The sequence below is a fragment of the Simochromis diagramma genome, unplaced genomic scaffold, assembly GCF_900408965.1.
Source record: "Simochromis diagramma unplaced genomic scaffold, fSimDia1.1 OVJJ01000302.1, whole genome shotgun sequence".
Taxonomy (NCBI): Eukaryota; Metazoa; Chordata; class Actinopteri; order Cichliformes; family Cichlidae; genus Simochromis; species Simochromis diagramma.
In genome coordinates, this window is record NW_024386792.1 from 4,569,869 (window position 1) to 4,588,445 (window position 18,577).

At 40.7% G+C, this 18,577-nt stretch overlaps 1 protein-coding gene across 4 annotated transcripts in view; it reads left to right on the plus strand.

Annotated features, from left to right (window-relative positions):
* inpp4b (inositol polyphosphate-4-phosphatase type II B) overlaps nucleotides 1-18,577 on the plus strand; it is a 179,484-nt gene that overhangs the window by 22,877 nt on the left and 138,030 nt on the right. For 2 of the 4 annotated variants that reach the window (XM_040023896.1, XM_040023897.1), the window contains exons 3-4: nucleotides 6,366-6,484; nucleotides 16,116-16,232. In XM_040023896.1, coding sequence (XP_039879830.1) covers nucleotides 6,366-6,484; nucleotides 16,116-16,232 — 236 coding nt within the window. Of the gene's footprint in view, nucleotides 1-6,365; nucleotides 6,485-6,832; nucleotides 7,315-9,458; nucleotides 10,516-16,115; nucleotides 16,233-18,577 lie in introns of those variants that run through there. The other 2 variants (XM_040023898.1, XM_040023899.1) reach the window with 2 other exon arrangements.

Here is an 18,577-nt window from a genome sequence, read left to right on the forward strand (position 1 = left end):
TTTTTCTGAATTTTTATTTTCCCTTTCTTTGATCAACAATTTTAAAATGCAAACAACAAATAAGCGTATACTAAAGTACTGTGCAAAACAACAAACAACATTGTCATTATAAATATTGTTCCTCTCTATGATCAATCAGGTATTTGAGCTCCTTAATCAAACTATATAGAATATTTTTTTCACATTGTGTGAGGTAGTTTGCTGTGTTTGAATCATTCACTTTAGGTGAGTACGTTTGACAGAACGAGTTGCTTAAGTAATGTACGAGCTTTAACTTTGAATCCTATATCCACAAGTGCAGCTGAGGCTTTTTAAAGTACTGTATCCCATACTTAGTTACTACAGAATTTAGATATTTTTAAAAAAAATTAATATTATTTGTATTGACCCAGTTAAACACAGACATATTTTTTTCTTTTCTTGGTAATTCAGTTTGTTTTAATTCAGTTACATCTGTGAAGCTCCCACCACACGGTTTTTATGCTGATGTTAACTCTAGAGAAGGTTTGAAACTTTACACTCACCGAGGCAGCTCTGCAACTTTACATGGTCTGAACACTTTGTGGGTGAGCAGCTGTTACAGGAGTAATAACTGCAGATGAAGAAATTTCACAAACTGAATTGTTGCAACAGTGGCATCCTATTACAGTGCCATGCTAGAGTTCGGTGAGCTGTTTAGAATGACCCATTCTTTGACAAATGCTTGTAAACAGTGTTTCTTACTCAAAAACAGTAATGTATCACACATTGCTCATTACTTTTCTTCATCACTTAACCAGAGTAAGTAATTCATTACACCACCTGATATGTTACTTTCCTGTTACTCTGTAAAATGTATAAAAAAAAAAAAAAACTCAGGTTTTTTTCAAGTTAACAGAAACTCGGCAACACAGAGTTGAGAACCAGCCCAAAGAGACTAAAAAGTAACTGGCACAGTAATTCTACTTTTGCATGAACAGTTACCTGTTGAAGTTCAAGCCCTTGCTGCACTTTACTATCATGCTCTCATCCTTTTTGAAAATAAAAATAAAAGTAATGTTTATATCTTCACCGTAGACCGCTTCACCATTTTGCCTCCCACCCACCCACACACAAACTGAAATTAGCTGATTGTGTTATGAGGGAAGAAAAAAGCATGTTTATTCAATTTTTTCCCCCCCGGTGTGCAGACAACTGAAGAACCTTTGTAACAGAAGTACATAATTGTAACTGCAGTTTAATTGTAGAATTTAGTATTTTTTGTTATATTACTGCATTGCTAAAAAATGTAATGTGATTACAGTAATGCATTACTTTAAAACAGATTGATTATAGATTGCAGCTGGTCCAAAGTAAAGGCCAGTGAATTAAAAATGGAAGTACAGGTAGTATAATTTAATAACAGTACTGTTAAGCTCTTAAATCCTCTTTGTTTTAATCTGGACCTCGGGACAACTAGGATGAAGTGGGAATGTGGAAACTTAAAACATCAGAGAGGTAAGGAAGTACAAGCCCATGCAATAAAATCTTAATATCAATCTTAAGCCTGACTGGAATTCAGTGAAAGGAAGTCAATATAGGCGATACGTGGGCCTGCTTGCATATGCCAGTTAAGTTGGGTAACTGCATTTTTGGACCAACTGCAGTCAACCAAGCAACAACAGCCTGACATCTAAATAAAGACTGTTAAAACTGGCTCAATGAAGCGACATGACGGCATGAATAAGCTTTTCACAATCTTCTAGGAAAGAAACAGCTTGACCTTCACAAGTATCCAAAACTCAAAAAAAGTTAGTTTTACTTGTTTATAAAGGTAAAAGTACCTTCAAAGATCATTCCCCGGTTCTTTACATTGGGGAGTCTCCATCTTTAAAGGCCAGGGGTTGCCAGTGTTATGGAAGTCCAAACAACATGACTTTTATTTCTGATCATTTAAACTATGACAGTTTAGCTTTTTAGCAGGCAGTGAGTAAGGCCTGTCAGAGGTGTCATAGTTTAAACAGAGAAATCTACGGCGAACACACCAACATGTACTTTAATGTTTATTGTTTGCTACACATACTTCATTTCAAATAAGAGGCTAGTTTTCTTCATAAATCTAACTATTGTGTGATTTCTGGCCTCTCATCATGTGTTATGGTTAAAGTCACCAACTGTTGTATAATGTATGAAATACACATTTTTTTCTGTATATTGTTTTTTTACTGTATAGATGTTAAATGTTAACTGAGAACTGGGTGCAGGTTTTTGTAAGATTTTCTTTAATAATAGTTCTCTGTGAAACACGACAGAATTTCACGCTGTCACTTTGTTTTGTGAATTACCATCCAAACCCTCCCTTTAACTGAAGCGCTTTTAAAATTTCACGCTCTTAGTCGACCTTGAAGAAAATATTTCTCTGCTTTATTTGATCAAGATAGGTTGAAAAGGAATAGTAAAGGCGCAGCTCACAAAAAGCTTACATTTTTTATGGTGAAAGCATTCTTTTCTTTCTCTCCCTGCTTTCTTGCAGATGAGTTTGTGACAAATGCTCATTAAAACCTGTCTTTTTTTTTCTTTTTTTTATGCTGCTCTTTAAAATGCCAGCGACAGTCACCTTGACAGCACCATTGCCTCTCCAGTGCTGTTGGAAAATGCCTGGTTTTGAATTTGTTTTCAGTGGGTGGTAATCACAGTGTCTGTAAATATGTCTTTATAAATTGAGGTTTACTATATCCTGGATGCCCCCCTGTAATATATTAGAAGGTTTTTTACAGCATAAAAATACCAGTTACACGCAAAAACACTTAATCATCCTTTTTCACTTCACTATGTTAGAAGTACATCTAAACCAGGGGTGTCAAACTTAATGCTTGGGGGGCAGACTCGGCAAAGAGTCCCATCCCACCTTGGAAAATGTGAATGTGACCCTATTGTTATAGCTTTTCCTTTTGATAAACTGCGCAGCCCAATTGCTATTTATGGTACAACAAAATAATAATATAACAGATAAACAAATAAATGACAGAAAAGTTCCCGTTTTTTTTATCTGCTATAGAAATTTCTGTTTAAAAAATGGGAGAAAAAAGTGGAAGTTTTTTTGTAAATTAACAAAAACTGTATATTTTGAACTACCAGAACTTTTTTCTCCAATTTTACAAATGTATCATGTCGTTTTACTGTTCCGGCCCACTTAAGATCAAAGCGATTAGTACTCTAAGCGATCGGTGTGAGAACCGGGCAGAACACTTACATTCTCTTCCACTAGAGGGCAGTACACCTACCAGCTCTAATTAAATGGGTCGCCAACTGCCAGTAAAACAGACGAAGAAGAAATTACACGCTAGCCATGTTCTGAGAAGTGGCAGGGCGTTAAATATTTGAAAAGAAAAAGTAGTCAATCTGTCCTGGAGAAAATTCCGACCCACATGAAGACCCTAGTTTGGTGGTGTGCCGTGTGATTTTTCTAATGTGAAATATGTGCCGTGGCTCCAAAAGGTTGGGAAACACTGGCCTAAACATTATACTCAGGCTGATGTAGATACCGCATGAAGATATGCCTTTTTCATAAAGTTTCACCCACTGAATCATATTGTCCATACGTCTTAGGTTATATTTTTTGTTTTGTTCTTTTGCACGCTGATGTAAGGTGACCACTCATTGCATGCCAGAATTGTGCTGCACAGATAAAATGCAGCTTTTGGATCTCATCCAGGGAGGTTCACAAACTTTTGTCATTACTGTTCTTGAGTGCATACAAATGCTAATTAATACATAATTTCAGAGCCATATGGTGTAATTTACTCCATATCGAGCTGGATGGTTTTGAGCTTTCATGTGAAGCAGCTGTGAACATTAGAGTCACATCCTTTGTGTTTTTGTTCAATGTGCTGAAAAACTATAACAGCAGACGTTAGCATTCTTCCATCTCCAGACCTCAAATAACATGCTTTGAAATATTCAGGGAAAAACCAAGAAGCTTTGTTGCTGTTTGACTTTACTGCTGTGCATCTGACTCTACCAAGGAGATCACAAGGTTGTCTTAGTGGATTCGTGTTTATCATTTTAGTTGTGATCATCGCTGGCATCAGCGAGTGTTCTTAGTGCATCTTATATAATGTTAGAGAGAGCTGCTGTTCGGAACCATTCATTCAACCTGATTTGCTGTACAGAAGTCGTGAGATAAAAATTCTTCCTGTCCTTGAAAGAAATGAGTGCTGAGTGACAGGCTGCTTTTGATGCCAGAAATGAAAGCCATCATAAAGCTGATATCTCACTGCCGGGGGGGAGTTTGTCTTGCCTTGCTGCCATTTTAATTGACTGCTGAGGCAGCAATTTTAGTACAGTGCTGTGTAAAAGTCCTGAACCAACCCTCATTGTTTATATTCTGCAAGGAAAATGGGCAGAGGTGACAAAAGTACAGACATTCTGTACTTAAGTATAAGTACAGATACTAGTAAAAGTTATAGAAGTTGAAGTACTGATTCAACTATTTTACCCAAGTGAAAGTAAACGTATAGGCTGTGAAATGTACTCAAAGTACGGAAACCAAAAAGTAGCTCTTTGGAGGACGTTTCTACCTGCTAATTTTGTGCAGCAAAACCTGAGCCTTGTCCAATATTTATATAATAATAAAATAATAATAAAGTTTAATTCTAATAAATGTACCCAGCTTACATCAGGTACGTGGAACACTAGCAGAGAAAAAAAAAGTAGTTCTTTTTAAAATAAAAGTAAAAAGTTCCCAAAAATAACTACTCAAGCAAAGTAGATATACCTGAAAATTCTTCTTCTGTTTGGTTATGACCACCTTTATTCTTCAACACAGCCTGAACTCTCTTAGGAAAACTTTCTTGTTTCGTCAGGAATAACTCTCCAGTCTTCTTGAAGGACATTCAAAGCTCTCCTTGGGATGTTGGCTGTGTGTAGCTCGGACTCTGGGGAGGCCAGTCCATGACTGTCGTGTTTTTCTATTGCATGTTAGATCAAAACATGACAGAACTTTTCTGTGTTCATAATTTAATCGATTTTGACGAGATCCCAACACCACTGGCTGAAATGCAGCCCTAAATCCTAACAGAGGCTCCACTCTGTTTTCCACGTGGCTAACGACACCGCTCTCCTGACCTCCTTCATACATATTGACGACAATTTGGACAATTTTAAATTTGGATTCATTACTCCATAAGACCTGTTTCCACTGGTTTTTTTCATTACTTTTCATTCTTGATCTTGTGATTTGACACACTTCAGGCTTTTCTCCCTGCTTCCCTTCCTTAATGGTTTCTTGACAGACACCCTTCTGCTGACACCATTTTTGATGAGGCTTCAGTGAACGGTAGATGGATATCCTGAAGGGCCTAATGAATCTTTAAGGTCCTGTGTCAGGTCTTTGCTGGATTTATTTTCCTATGTCTTAAGGACATGCATTTCAGATGACTGACAGACATCAGTTATATATATATCATTTTCAGGGGTTTTTTTTAGACCTGCCACTTCTTCTTTTATCCTCCACTTGTCCAGTTTCTTCAAATTATTTTAGGACACACTGCACAGCATGCCAAGATATGCCCAATTTTCAGCTAATAGATCTATGTGACTCACCTTGTTGGTGCGAAAATACAATTTATTCCTGGCAATTTATGTTTTGTAGATTCAACTAAAGAAATGGGAACAAAGTGTTTTAGTAACAGGCTGCAGGCACTTAAAAATATAATTTAAAAGATGTCTGTTATGTCTCGACACGACACTGCTTCGTTCCTTGAGTCAGATGTCCTTTCTCATAGGTGAGTTTGTTTTGGGGGTTTGAGGTCTTGATGCATAAAGTAAGACTTCTTGATTAAGGTTTAATATTTAAGAGTATTTTGGAAATATATTGAAATAATAAACATGACAACACATCGATTGAGCTTTCAAATATCATGTTATCTTTATCATAACGAATGTGACATATTTGTTTAATCTAAGTTATGTGTGTGTTTTTAGAATCACTGGAAGCTAAAACTCAATGAATTAGTCCTAACATGCAGCACGTGTAGCTGCTTGGTTCTTTTGTGATGTTGTTTTGCACTTTCACATATGAATTTTAATATATAAAGCTACCTTGGCTGTTTTCTCCTTTCTTTTTGTATAGTTTATTGTTGTTATGTTATTATTATTATAATACAATATAGTTTATTTATATTATATTATTTTTGCCTTGTACTGTCAGTATTTTCTACAGTCTAATGTCATGTTTTGACCCACTGTCATGTGATTTGTGCCACTTCACTTTATATCCTAAAGGAAAATCTTCCCCTCTCATCTTTCATCCCCTTCTCCTCCCTTCTATCCTCTCGTCTCCTGTTTCTCTCCATCCTCTATGCTCCCTGTCGGCTCTCCCTTCCTCCCTGTCTTCCTCTGTGTAGCCTGTAATGATCTGGTGGCCTCAGGCAGAGACAGGAAGCCCAATGCTTTGGTCCAGGTGGCTGTCATAGATCCCCACAAGCAGCACCTCGTGTCTCACGCCTGCACAGAGATAGTTGAGGTAAGGCATCACACGCACACGCACCATCCTCTTGCTTGTCTCCGGCCTATGATGTTTGTTGTTTTGCCGTATCTCTGGGTCACCAAGTCTCCGTTGGTATTCTCTCCATCGCTGTCTGCCCTCCTTTCTATCAACCTTGCTTTTCCATCTGACTCACTGAACTGGAACAGACAATGAGCCCTAACCTTCTATTTCTAGTGACAGCTGAGTCCAGACATTCACATGAGTGACTGTGTTGCGTGTCAATCATGCATTTACAGTACATATACAGTATGCGTTTGTGGGTTTAATTGTGTGTGGGTAAAACAGTGAGAGTGTTTTGCGCTCTTTGACCTCTTTAAATTCTTCTTCTTTTACTTCCACCGTGACAGTGTTGTTGCTGAGACAGCAGCCACATGAGTGTTTTCTGGGCAGCAACAGCTGCCCCCGTCCCACTTTGGAACACCCACCTACACACATGTGCAGAGGCCAACACACACACACACAGTCCTTTTTTTCTCTTCTCCTTCCTCATATGAGGGCAAAGTTTCCAGGCGCATAGAAAGGAGACACTATTTCCCTCCTAATCCAGTAAAGCTAAATTAGCATAACCGTCTCTTTCAAAGACTGATTTCAACTGCTTTTCCCCTCAGTCAAGGGAGCAGCAGAGTATGTGTGTTTGTGCATGTGTGAGTGGAAAGACAGGATGTGGTAGGACACTGTATGCTGGCTCAGCCAGCTCTGCAGACACTCTGAAGGCTGCTGGAGTTTTGATTTCATGGCTGTAATGTTAAGGATTTGGAGTATGATCTGAGGATATGAACTGCTTTTGTCTTCACACAAAAAAAAGGGTACGTACCCATTCATTGTGATTTAATGAGTGTGTTTTAAAAGAGAGGTCTGCACCCTTAGAAGAGAGTCTGGTAGATTTGCTGTCCGTATATTCACTTTATTAGTCTGGATTGTGTCATAAAAGTGAACATTTCTTCTGTTACATAAACCAGTGTATCTAGCATTTCCCCCAGAAACCAGATCAATCAGAAAACCAATATTAGTGTTATTTGGACTCAGACTTGAAGCCAAACTGAGAAGAGAATATGTCTTGTTGAAATAATCTTTGATTGAAGTTTTAATGGAACAAGGGATTCTTGCCTGTAGGCTTTCACACTTAATACAGAAACAAATGTTTATTAACTTGTATGACCAAAGGCAGACCTGTGTGTGTGTGTGTGTGTGTGTGTGTGTGTGTGTGTGTGTGTGTGTGTGTGTGTGTGTGTGTGTGTGTGTGTGTGTGTGTGCAGGCGTGCAGGCACCGGGGAGCTTACTCTATGTGTATTATTTGAAGACAGCACTTGTGTTTTCACTGTTGTCACATTCCCAGGATGCTTTCTCTCAACAGCTGCTGTCGCCTTTGCGAGCGCCGGGCCTGGCTGGCTGTGTGAAGTCTTGCTCGTGTAATATGTGTGCTATCATGCTGTATGTGATAGAAAGATTTCATTTAGAAGATAAATGATGGAGCATGCCAGGTGCTACAAAGCCTCTCTGGTCCCGCCCGTCAATCGTGCTCAGGTCAGGGGAAAAATGTTCTTTGTTTTATGAAAGCTATATGATCACTCCTTATGTCTCACCACTCACATGTTTCAGAGGAAGTAAGAACAGGGAGTCGCAAAACACAAGAGGAACAATTCCAGGTGTTTTTAAGAGCTCTTTGGAGCCATTGTTGGGATCACTACTCAAGAAAAGTAATGGATTACATTACTCATGTTTCTTAAAAAGAATGCAGCACATTGCTTAATTACTTGCCAGAGAGGTCATTTGTTACACTAGTCACTATATTACTTTCTTGTTACTCTATAAATTCACCTGAAGCCCATTGTCTCATAATTAGCATTTAACTATATAAACTTACAGGATACATTCCCACACACCAACACAAATCCCTATCCTAATGATGACATGCATACGATTTTTTCATTTAGTTTTTAAGTATGAACACAAAGCAAAGATTAAAACCAGCACAAAAAGACTTTAAAGCGATCGCCACAGTGAGTCTTCTTTAGAAACATGAACAGGTGTAAATGGAGGCCCCAGCCTGACTGCCCATCACTGCTTTTGTTACCTGTTGAAGATCAGGCTGTCTGATGGTCTGGGGTCAGCATTCACTCAGCTTGAACGTTACTCTGGGTTCTTGGCTAGCTTAGCTTTAGCATGCTGGTTCAGATGCTCGCAAAGAGGCGAAGTTGTGTTAGCAGCATAACGCGGCTTCTGTCTGTCCTGCATGCAGTTTCTGTCACGGTCCGGGGCAGCGGCCGTGTGAAGAGTGGAAGGAGGACTCAAATGCAGCACTTATTCGGATGTGAAGGGTGATTTATTAACAATACCAGACACAAGGTGGAGATGGCAAACAGAACTAAGGATGAACTAAACTGGGATAAACTACACAGAGGAGTGGCAAACCTGAACATGAAGGGAGAACAGCAGGGAGAGCACGCAGAGGATTTCACAAGGTATGAATACAGACGACGCGACGAGGAGCAGAGGAAATCACACACTATAAGTACACAAAGAGACACTGGGAAATCACACACAGGTGGGGGAAACAGCTGGACCTGATTAACCTGACGAGACAGGGGAACACTAACACCAGGGACCAACAGAGGGAGCACAAACCCAGAACCCAGTATCTAAAATCCCAAAACACAAACCATCCCAAAACAGCCCATGAATAATAGTAAGTAAGTAAGTAAAACTTTATTTATATAGCACCTTTCAAGATAAAAATCACAAAGTGCTTCACAGAAGCTAAAACCTAAAAATAAAAATCAACTAAAAGCAAGTTTAAAAAAATAAAGAGAATAATAACAATAAAGAACACAAACATAAAGTCACTGAGTCATGGCCGCAGGACCATGACAGTTTCCACTTTACCGTCGCACTCATGTCTTTTTTAGTGCATGTTTGTTTGGTGCACCTTTGTAAGTAATGACATATTTGTAACTGTAATGCAGTTACTGCTGAAAAAATGCAGTGTGTTTACAGTAACACGTGACTTTGTATCTCATTACTCCCAACACTGTATATAACTTAAAGAGAGAGAGTCACAAAAAGAACAAAAACATTGCAACCTGAAACAATAGGAAGACAAAAAGTGGGCTCAAGTAGATTGCATTGTTTTATTTACATCCCAACATTTTTGTAACTGGGGTTGTAGTACAGAAGCGGGACTCGGTATTTTAACTTGACCCATTTTGTCTCCATAAGCAGGTTTATGTCTCAGTGCGGATACTGCAGCTTAACCTGCGGTTGGTAAAACAGAAAAGCGACAAGTAACAGCTTAAATGCTGAAAAAATGGTTTTTGGTCACATTGTATTTGAAGCTACCAACACACACATACAGACACAGAAAAATGCCATCTGGTATTTTACCAAATGTTCAGAGAAAGGAGATGTCCTTTTTGTAGAAATTGTAAGTCCTTTGTTTTCCACATGTGCATGCTTTCTCTGTGCTGAGCCTGACACAAGAGACAGAAATTGGGATGGAAAAAGTTGCATTTTCTGCCAATCCCTAATACTTCTGTGTAGGAAAATCCCTTTCCTTAAACATGGGCAATGGGTCCAGAAGTGGTGGTACTTGAGGGGATTTGACGTCATGCAAAGGCAGGGGATAAAACAGCCTTTGATGTCAGGCTAGTCAAGCAAAGAACCCCTGCCTGGAACAAGTCCAAAAGTCTACTCTCTCTGTGTATATGTAATTATGAATGGTCAAGGAAACTCGACCCAGAGTACTTGCACTTCCCCCTCTGCCCAACCGCGCACAAACACACACACACCCTCTTAATGGCCTAAATTGGTTATTCCACAGAGATTTGCAACCCAAACTGACAAAAAGACAAGAGAGGGGCAGCTGTCTCCCATAGCATATGTTGACCACTTGTATGACAGCCCGGCTCACTTCTTTGTGTAAATGGAGACAGCATTACCACTTTAGCTCATCTCAGCCCATCAGCAGCTCTAAGAAGATTCAGCTGTAGCCGAGGCTGCCAAGCATGCTGGTAAGTCTGAATGAGGCATATTCAGCGTGCCAGAGAGGGAGGTGTAACGGATTATGTCTGTGTACCTGCACATTCTCGAGTATAATGGTCAAGTCTGTCTTTTTGTCAGTGTATAGTACAGATAAGATCCCCATTTGCTCTGGGCTCAAAGCAGTGCATTGATTCTACTGCGTGTGTACCTACTGTGCTCAATCAGGCTGTGTGTTCAGAGCGTCGGTGTACACAAACCACACAGCTTCATGGCCGGGTGGCAAAATGGCACCAGGCGTCAAGACTAATATTACCGCGTCTAGAGACATGAAATCAGAAGCAATAGACTTGTTTTATTTCCCCTCTGTCAGCCCGGCGTAGATTTCTGAAGGATCAGCGGGGTTAGTGGTGTGGTGAGGAGGTGGTTTTTGCGCGTTCTGTCTGTGTGTGTGTGTGTATGTGTGTGAGCGTGCAGTTAAACACATAATTCTGTCCTTGTGTGTTAAGCGCACTGCTGTTTTTAGGGAGACTTCAGAGTCTGGCTCTCCGAGCTCCGAAAACCCTGGATTGTCTAAGGCTCTTCGGCTGATGTGTCAATCTCAGCAGAGCTACAGAAAAGCAGATGAAGCATTCATTCAATGTTGACTTTTTTTAAAAACTCATTCCGAAGAAATAACAAACTATCGTGTTTAGGTGATGGATGAAAACACCTGAACACACGCGGCAGAAGAATCTCAGCAGAGTATTTAACCACAACACCTGTGGTTTGATTACTTGGTTTGAGGGCCTTTGTTCATATCATACCCTTCATTCTCTGCTTCGTTTTCCTCTCTCTATACACTATAAACTGACATAATTAACTGCTTTTGAAATATTGGCTATTTAAAAAAATCTGTGGTATGTCAAAGTGCTGAAGTAACTCTTTTCATCTTCTAGCGGCCTTGCACCCACCAACCTCCTTGTAATAAGGTCTGTGCAATAAATCGCTGTTATAATTTATCCGCTTGCCAGGAAATCATATTTTGATGGTACGTGCTGTGATCAAAAAAAAAAAAAAAAGCAGAAACCTAATTTCAATTTGTGAGCTATCCACTCCATAGCTGCCTCCTTTTGCGGCTTCCACTGATTTTGCTTCATTTGGATTATTCTCTTGAAGTCTTCCTCTGCACGCTGTGCCTGTTTCATATCAGTGATGCACACTGTATCTCATCCACAATGTTAAAATGCTCACCCTTCAACTGCAGTTTGATTTTGGGGGAGAGGACAGTTGAAGGGAAGCATATCTGGCAGCACAGGGTGGGTAGTTAGTAGGGGTGCAACGATACACAAAATTCATGGTTCGGTTCGATACTTTGGTGTCACGGTTCGATGTTTTTTTGATACAAAAAAATGTTCATGCCTTTTTAATTTGTCATTTATTAAAATTATAAATATATATTTTAACTCAAAAGTACAGTTTTTAAATGTAATGTTGCTGAAACAACAAAATAATAAAAAATAAATAAATTTATCTGATCGAGAAATCGCTCATCTTTGGAAAAGAGAGTTTATTACAGAGAAATGGCTCTTTCCAAAATAAAAGCTATACTATACACTTCTTCTGGGCTATATTCTCAGCAGCATATTAAACATATCAGGTCCCCATAAGGAGAATCATGTGCTAACGGCTGTCTAAATGAATCAGGTAAAGTTTGTAGCATGCGTGCTTGTTGTTTTTGTCTGCTTCCACTTGTCTTTGCACTAGGATGATGTCGGCGTAAATGTGCAGTCATATTCGTTGTGTTCCCACTAGTGCTGTCAGCGTTAATCTCTTTAAAATGACATTAACGCCATAACGCGGAAAATCTCCGTTAACAAGTTACCGCGGATCGCCCCGTGCGTGGGGCTGGACGGCGTCAACACGTTAACAAGCTAACTGCGCTAACGCACTAGTTCCCACCAATTGAGCATTGCGTGGCACATCCGACATACTGTTTTACTTTTGTCCATGACTCGCTTACCATCAGGGTCATGCTTCACATGAAGACCAAAATAGTTCCAAACGCCAGATCTGAATGAGGGTGGGGGAGGTTCAATTTCGGGTAGCGTTGAGGCAGTTGCCATGTTGCAACGAGCTTAGCTCCTGTCTTGCTAGCTTGCGCTGCGCTCAGTGGATCTGCGCTTGACAGTGCAGCCTAGGCGGAGTAGACGAACACAGATCCACTGAGCGCTCAACACGGACAGCATCGTCAGAAGAAAAGTTGATAAAATAAATTAAAAATTTTGTATTGTTCGATACATATGCGTACCAAACCGAAAGCACTGTATCGAACGGTTCAATATCGATACGAGTATTGTTGCACTCCTAGTAGTTAGCTAAAAAGATTCTTCTAGTTTAGCCAAAAAGTCCTAGCCTTTTCAGTGCTCTGTGATGTCAAGGCGAAGCTGCGTCGACACTCTGACACAAGGAGAAAATTCAGTGTAAAAAATAAAGACAAGTACTGCTCACTTGTCACGCTCTTGATCTTGAAGCTCTGCCTTTAAGTTTGGACACTAGAGCTCTTGGACTACTGTTTAGCATCTGGGTCACTGAGCTGAGCCAGGCCCAGCTCTCATCATAAGTAATGATTCTAGACATGAAGGTTGGGACATCCTGGCACGGAAGTTGCTGCAAAACTGCAAATGCGCAAGGACAAGTAGTCAGACGTGATGGACGGGTCTTCTTTATAAAAATTGTGGAAGCACTGGAAATGGTGCAGAGCCCACAAGGAAATGACCTTGAAGGAATAAGTGGCCAGCTTTTAATTAAGATGCTTTTTTGCTTCCATGTGTATAGTTGCAGATTTTTTTTCATTGCACGATCTATAACCACTATAACTATGTAACAGCTGCACAAAACAGTTCAGTAGTGTGTACCACCCAGTCTTATTTTTTATGCTGTGCTTTTTTTTCCAAACTTAAGGGTGTGTTCAGACATTCACGCATAGCTGCCGGTCTGTCTGTATCAGTCTCATTACCAGTCCCCAATCTGTCCCCACACGGTCCCAAAGGGCTGCGTTCGAGAGACGCCCATCAGAGCTGTGCGAGGGAACAGGAAACCCCCAGTGTAAACAGAATGCTTTGAATTGGTTCAAATAGACAACAGCAAGTAGTTAAACACTTCTTGAGACTTCTCAGGAAAGCCCCTCAGCTCCTGGAACAATACGCTTTTTTCCTGGAGTTGGAGGGAATAAAATGTGTTGCTCTGTTTGTCAGCAGGAATACGAGGGGGGGCAAAAGTCAACTATAAATTTTGTGTGAAGATTTGAATCACTTCTTAAAACAAAAAATGTAATATAGAGCACTGGCTTTAGTAGAGGGCTGCGGTCTCTGAATGCCAATCAGGTTTTTAGTAGACTTTATTGCAGATTGCAATAAAAAAAAGTTCTTTTATTTTTGCAAACATTTGACACGCACGGGATTTACTTTAAAGTAATTCATGAATGTTACAGAGATGCCTTAAAAGTTTTATCAGCCAGGTCTGACCGGAGGCATTATTGCTATAAATTATAAATGACTGTGTCTTATCTTGTCTACTTGCCTCATACTCGGAGTCTAAATTCTCTGGCTTTTTATCTAATCAGTACAGATAAAGTAGTTATTGAGTGTAACTTTTAACACACCTATAATCAGATCTGAGGCAGCGATTCCACTATTATTTACCTCAGTGTCACATGCCTGCAGAATGGAGGAGAGGTGTATTAATACATTTCACACACACAGGTTGAATATCATGCTAATATTGCTGCTGCCTCACTGCAAATGACATTCAGTACTTTTGACCCACTGACAAAGCAGCAAATCAGAGGAGGAGAGAAAAAGCGAGGTTACACAAATGTCACCTGATTCATGGTCTATGTTAAGTTGCTGATGAACCTCGGAGATATAAAAAAAGAAAAATCAATAAAAATGAGGGTAACTGCAGATGCCACAGCTTATCCATCCGTCAGGTTTCAGACCCAGACGTAGGACTCACAGCACAGGAGGAGAAGAGAAAGCAAGCTTCTAACGAGGGACAATTATTCAAACGTATGAACTTGATGCAGAAATACAAAAAGACTTATCACCAACTAAAGACATAAATAAAGAGACTGAAAAGCCTGGGGGAATATGAAATTACGTTATAAACAGTAAACAATAAACAAGAAAGCAGCTGAACATAAATCCCCACAAGCCAACAAAAGCTCTAAACGCTGGGTCCGAGACTCAGGAACCATGACACCGTTTTATTCCACTTTAAGGTCACAAAGGACCGGAGCCTATCCCAGCTGTCATAGGACGGAGGCAGGGCACACCCTAGACAGATCGGCAGTTTAATTTCATTTTATTTTCATGGCACAAATTCACAGCAGTAGGCATTTCATATTGTAAGGAAAGGACAAAGAAAAACAACGATTCAACCATTCCCTATCAGCTGTCACAGGCAAAAGTGAAGAGGAAGATACTAAGAGGAAGATACCTCCAGCTGAACCAGGCTCAGCGAGGGAGGGCGCCCACCCCCTGCTGCGACTGATAGGCGTGAAGGAAGGAGAAGAGAGCAAAGAGGAGCGAAGCAAGGCAGCTATAATATTACAATAAACCCGCAGCATTTTGGTGGGGCCAGCTACCCCCTGCCAGTAACATGTAGCTCAGAGTCCCAGAAATTTCCAGAAAGACAAAGAAAGAGCAGGGATGGACAAGGCAAGGATCGCTGAATCAATCACAAAATGTAGAGAATTAAACACTGAAAGCTCATCCTATTGATCGTCTTGCACACAAAACTTTTATAACAGTTTAAAATATGCCTAAAGGTCCCTTAAGGACAGTGTTTTTTGTATGTAACAATGATTTCCTTTGTTTTGATACATCACGGAAGCAAAGGCGTATCACCATGACGCTGTCAGAAAATATCACCAATTTCCCTTTTTCAAAAATGTTGTTGAATAAATCATACCTTGCAGATCCCAGCACGTAGGCTCGTCTTATTTCATGACACTGCTTGTCTGCTGCTTGGCTCGTTTCGTCGCGTCTTGTTTCTAGAAAGGTTTTGATGTTAAAGCAAATAGCGCTCAGAACCCTTGTTAGCAGGTGTGGAAATGAAAGGAAAGTCTCAAACGAGCACAACAGAAGTTAAAGGTGGTGACTGGGTCCTGCGATTTGAGGGAGGTTGTGAGCAAATATTGGCTAATGCCATGCTGCCTTCTGGTGTTTGAAAGCCCAACACTGTCTGCTGTGTTTGCTTTAATCCTATTGTCTGCTTGCCACTGCACCAGCTTACCTGTCAACATTTGTTGCTCCTGATCTGCAGCCTCAGTTGGCAGACTGTATTTATGCCACACCTCCAGGTAGACCCACTAGGGAGAGCTCTATCTTCTGCTTTTGTGCCCAGGAGAGGTGAGAGGAATGGAGAGAAATGCCAGGAGGAGGAAGAGGGCAGACTGAGCTCAGCTGCTGGCTCATTTACCCAGCAAAAAAAAAAAAAAGTCCTCTTCCTTTTTCCCCCCCTCTTCAGCTTCCTGCTTTTTCACGTACATCTGTGTTGCAGTGCAAATGTGGATATCGCACATGTGTGTACACACACGAGCGCAAACTATATCTCACCATATTCCTGTGTTGTCCCTCTCTCTTGCCAGGCGAACAAAGACCCACTGTTTCTGACGGGGGTGACCTTCCCTTCAGAGTATCCTGCTAGCCCAGAGACGCTAGTCAAGCTAAGCGTGTATGATGCAAAGGACAAGACCCAGGAATCAGTGAGTAAACACTTTTTGCTCTGCATGTGTGTGCGTCGCATATGTGCATGCTAAAAATCCAGTGGGTGAGAAACGGGGAGCTGTAACGATGACAGCCTGCTCACAACTGGCTTTGAACACATCTCTCGAGTGGAGGTTTTGCTGTACCGAGCTTTAAACTATACAGGGGGATGATCATTAAAAGAAATCCAGTTTCAGAATCTCATTATGTTTAAATTTATCCTGCTTATTCGGAGGTGCAAAGAGTTGCGTGCTGATTTACAGGACTGAATCACGGCTGTATCGTTCCAATCGGTCTCAGACCAAAACTTTTTGCCCTCGAGTTTTGAAGGAAAAGGTTGTGAAGCCTTCAGTGAGCATCCGTGCATGGCACTGATCCCACGGGAAAACCAATCGGCACATCAGTGGGAATGGAAAAGAGAGCCAGACATAGAATCCTGAATGGGCCGGGCCCTCTGATTTAGACGTTTAAAACAGACTTTATAACAGGCTTTTCAGTGTGCGCCGACGTTTGATCTCAATCAGCCACCCCACTCAACCCTGCGTGCCAAGATCTTAATTTGGCATAACTTACTATGAAACATTCATGAGCTTTTTTTTGATGAGTTAGGACTTCAGTATAGCGGTGGTTAGTGGTTAGTATTTGCAAATGTATTACATTAAGGCCTCTGATTTTGTGTTGGCACAAGGCCAGCAGTAGCGCAAATGCAGTCCCAGTGTGTCTGCGCACCGGAGCTGTGTTTGCTCTGGTGCGCAGACACACTGGGCCCACTTTTCTTCTACACTTACTGTGTGGATGCACGCAGCCTGTAGCTAACTTGAAATGAGCTATTTTAACGATCTGCTACTTGACTTGGCGTGAAAAAACAAATGTGTTTTTCCACCTGTGGCTTCCACTTCCTGTTGCCAAACCCTTGGAACCAACAACCGAGACAAAATTATAGATAAACAAAATCTCTAGTAGCTCTACTTTTGTGTTATTAAAGCTCTGTGTCATCACGAGCAATGTAGGCTGGAAAAACCATGTAAACCCTTGAGTTTAGTACCGTCAGGAACAATGACCTCTTCTTAACTTATTCACTACTCAAAGCACTTAACACTAAAAATACCTTCGCTCACTCATACACACACTCGAACAGAACTTTTTTAATCTGTCAGACTCACTCTCACACACTGGTGAATGCATCTGTTTAGTATTTTGCCTAAGGACATATTGACTAACAGACTAGAGGAGCTGGAGGTTGAACCACCAACTGTCCAATTAGTGGGTGACCCCACTCTTCCTCCAGAGCCACAGCTGCCCCATATGAAACTGGACGTTGACGAGGAATTTTGATTGTTCTTGATCTCATGAAATAATGTCAACTGATTAACATTTCTGTTATTTTTTTGTGATCGAACAGTCTTCTTCAGATCATGCCAAAGCATCTCAGTCAGCTTAAGGTCAGGACTCTGACGCGGTCTGTTCCAAAACAAGTTATTGTTTGTTTCACTCGTTTTAGTATTGATTTATTTGTAAGCTTTGGGTCATTGTAAAACCCGACCTCTCAGGTCATGAAGTGCTGTCCTGGCATTCTCCTACAAAAATTGAATTAATTTTTCCCTCAATGGTTGTAACGTAGGATTTAAGATCCTGCGTTGCTGTTGGTTTGCGTAGGAGTCCGGTTACACAGAGAGAGGGATTATGGGAATTCAACCTATGCAGAGGCTATGCAAATGCACTTGCATGCAGTCCTCCAAAAAAACCAACAGTACAGCCCTGTGGCGCCAACACTATGAGTAATGTGTGAATGCTGATTGGACAGAAAGCTGGCTTGTGCCAGAAGCAGTGACAGTTAACCACAAAATACTTCAATGGATAGTTCTCACTTCAATAAGCTCTAACTCCCCCACGACCCTTAACTGGAACAGTCAGGAAAACAGGTGCGGGGTTTAACCGCACTTTGTCCATCCATTTATTTTCTTATCCGATGAAGGGTGCAGAGGAGCTGGAGCCTATCCCAGGTGTCCTAGTCAACATTGGACAGGTCACCAGTCTATTGCAGATCTAGGGGTTTTCCCTTTTTTTTCTATATGTTCTACGATACAGAGGCGAGAATATTGACAGGGGAACAAGAGTAGCTGTCATGCTGGCATTCAGAATAGCCCCAAATCAATACGTCCCTCCTTGCAAAAACCAAAAAATATATAGAAAGCCTATCTGATATTAATAAATGAATAATTACTCCTCTGTTCAGAGAATAGGGAAAGGGTTTTTTTTAGGTAACACATTTTTGGAGCAAAAACCTCTACAACCATATAATATCATATCCTGTTTTACCTAAGGCATAAAAACATAACAGTTA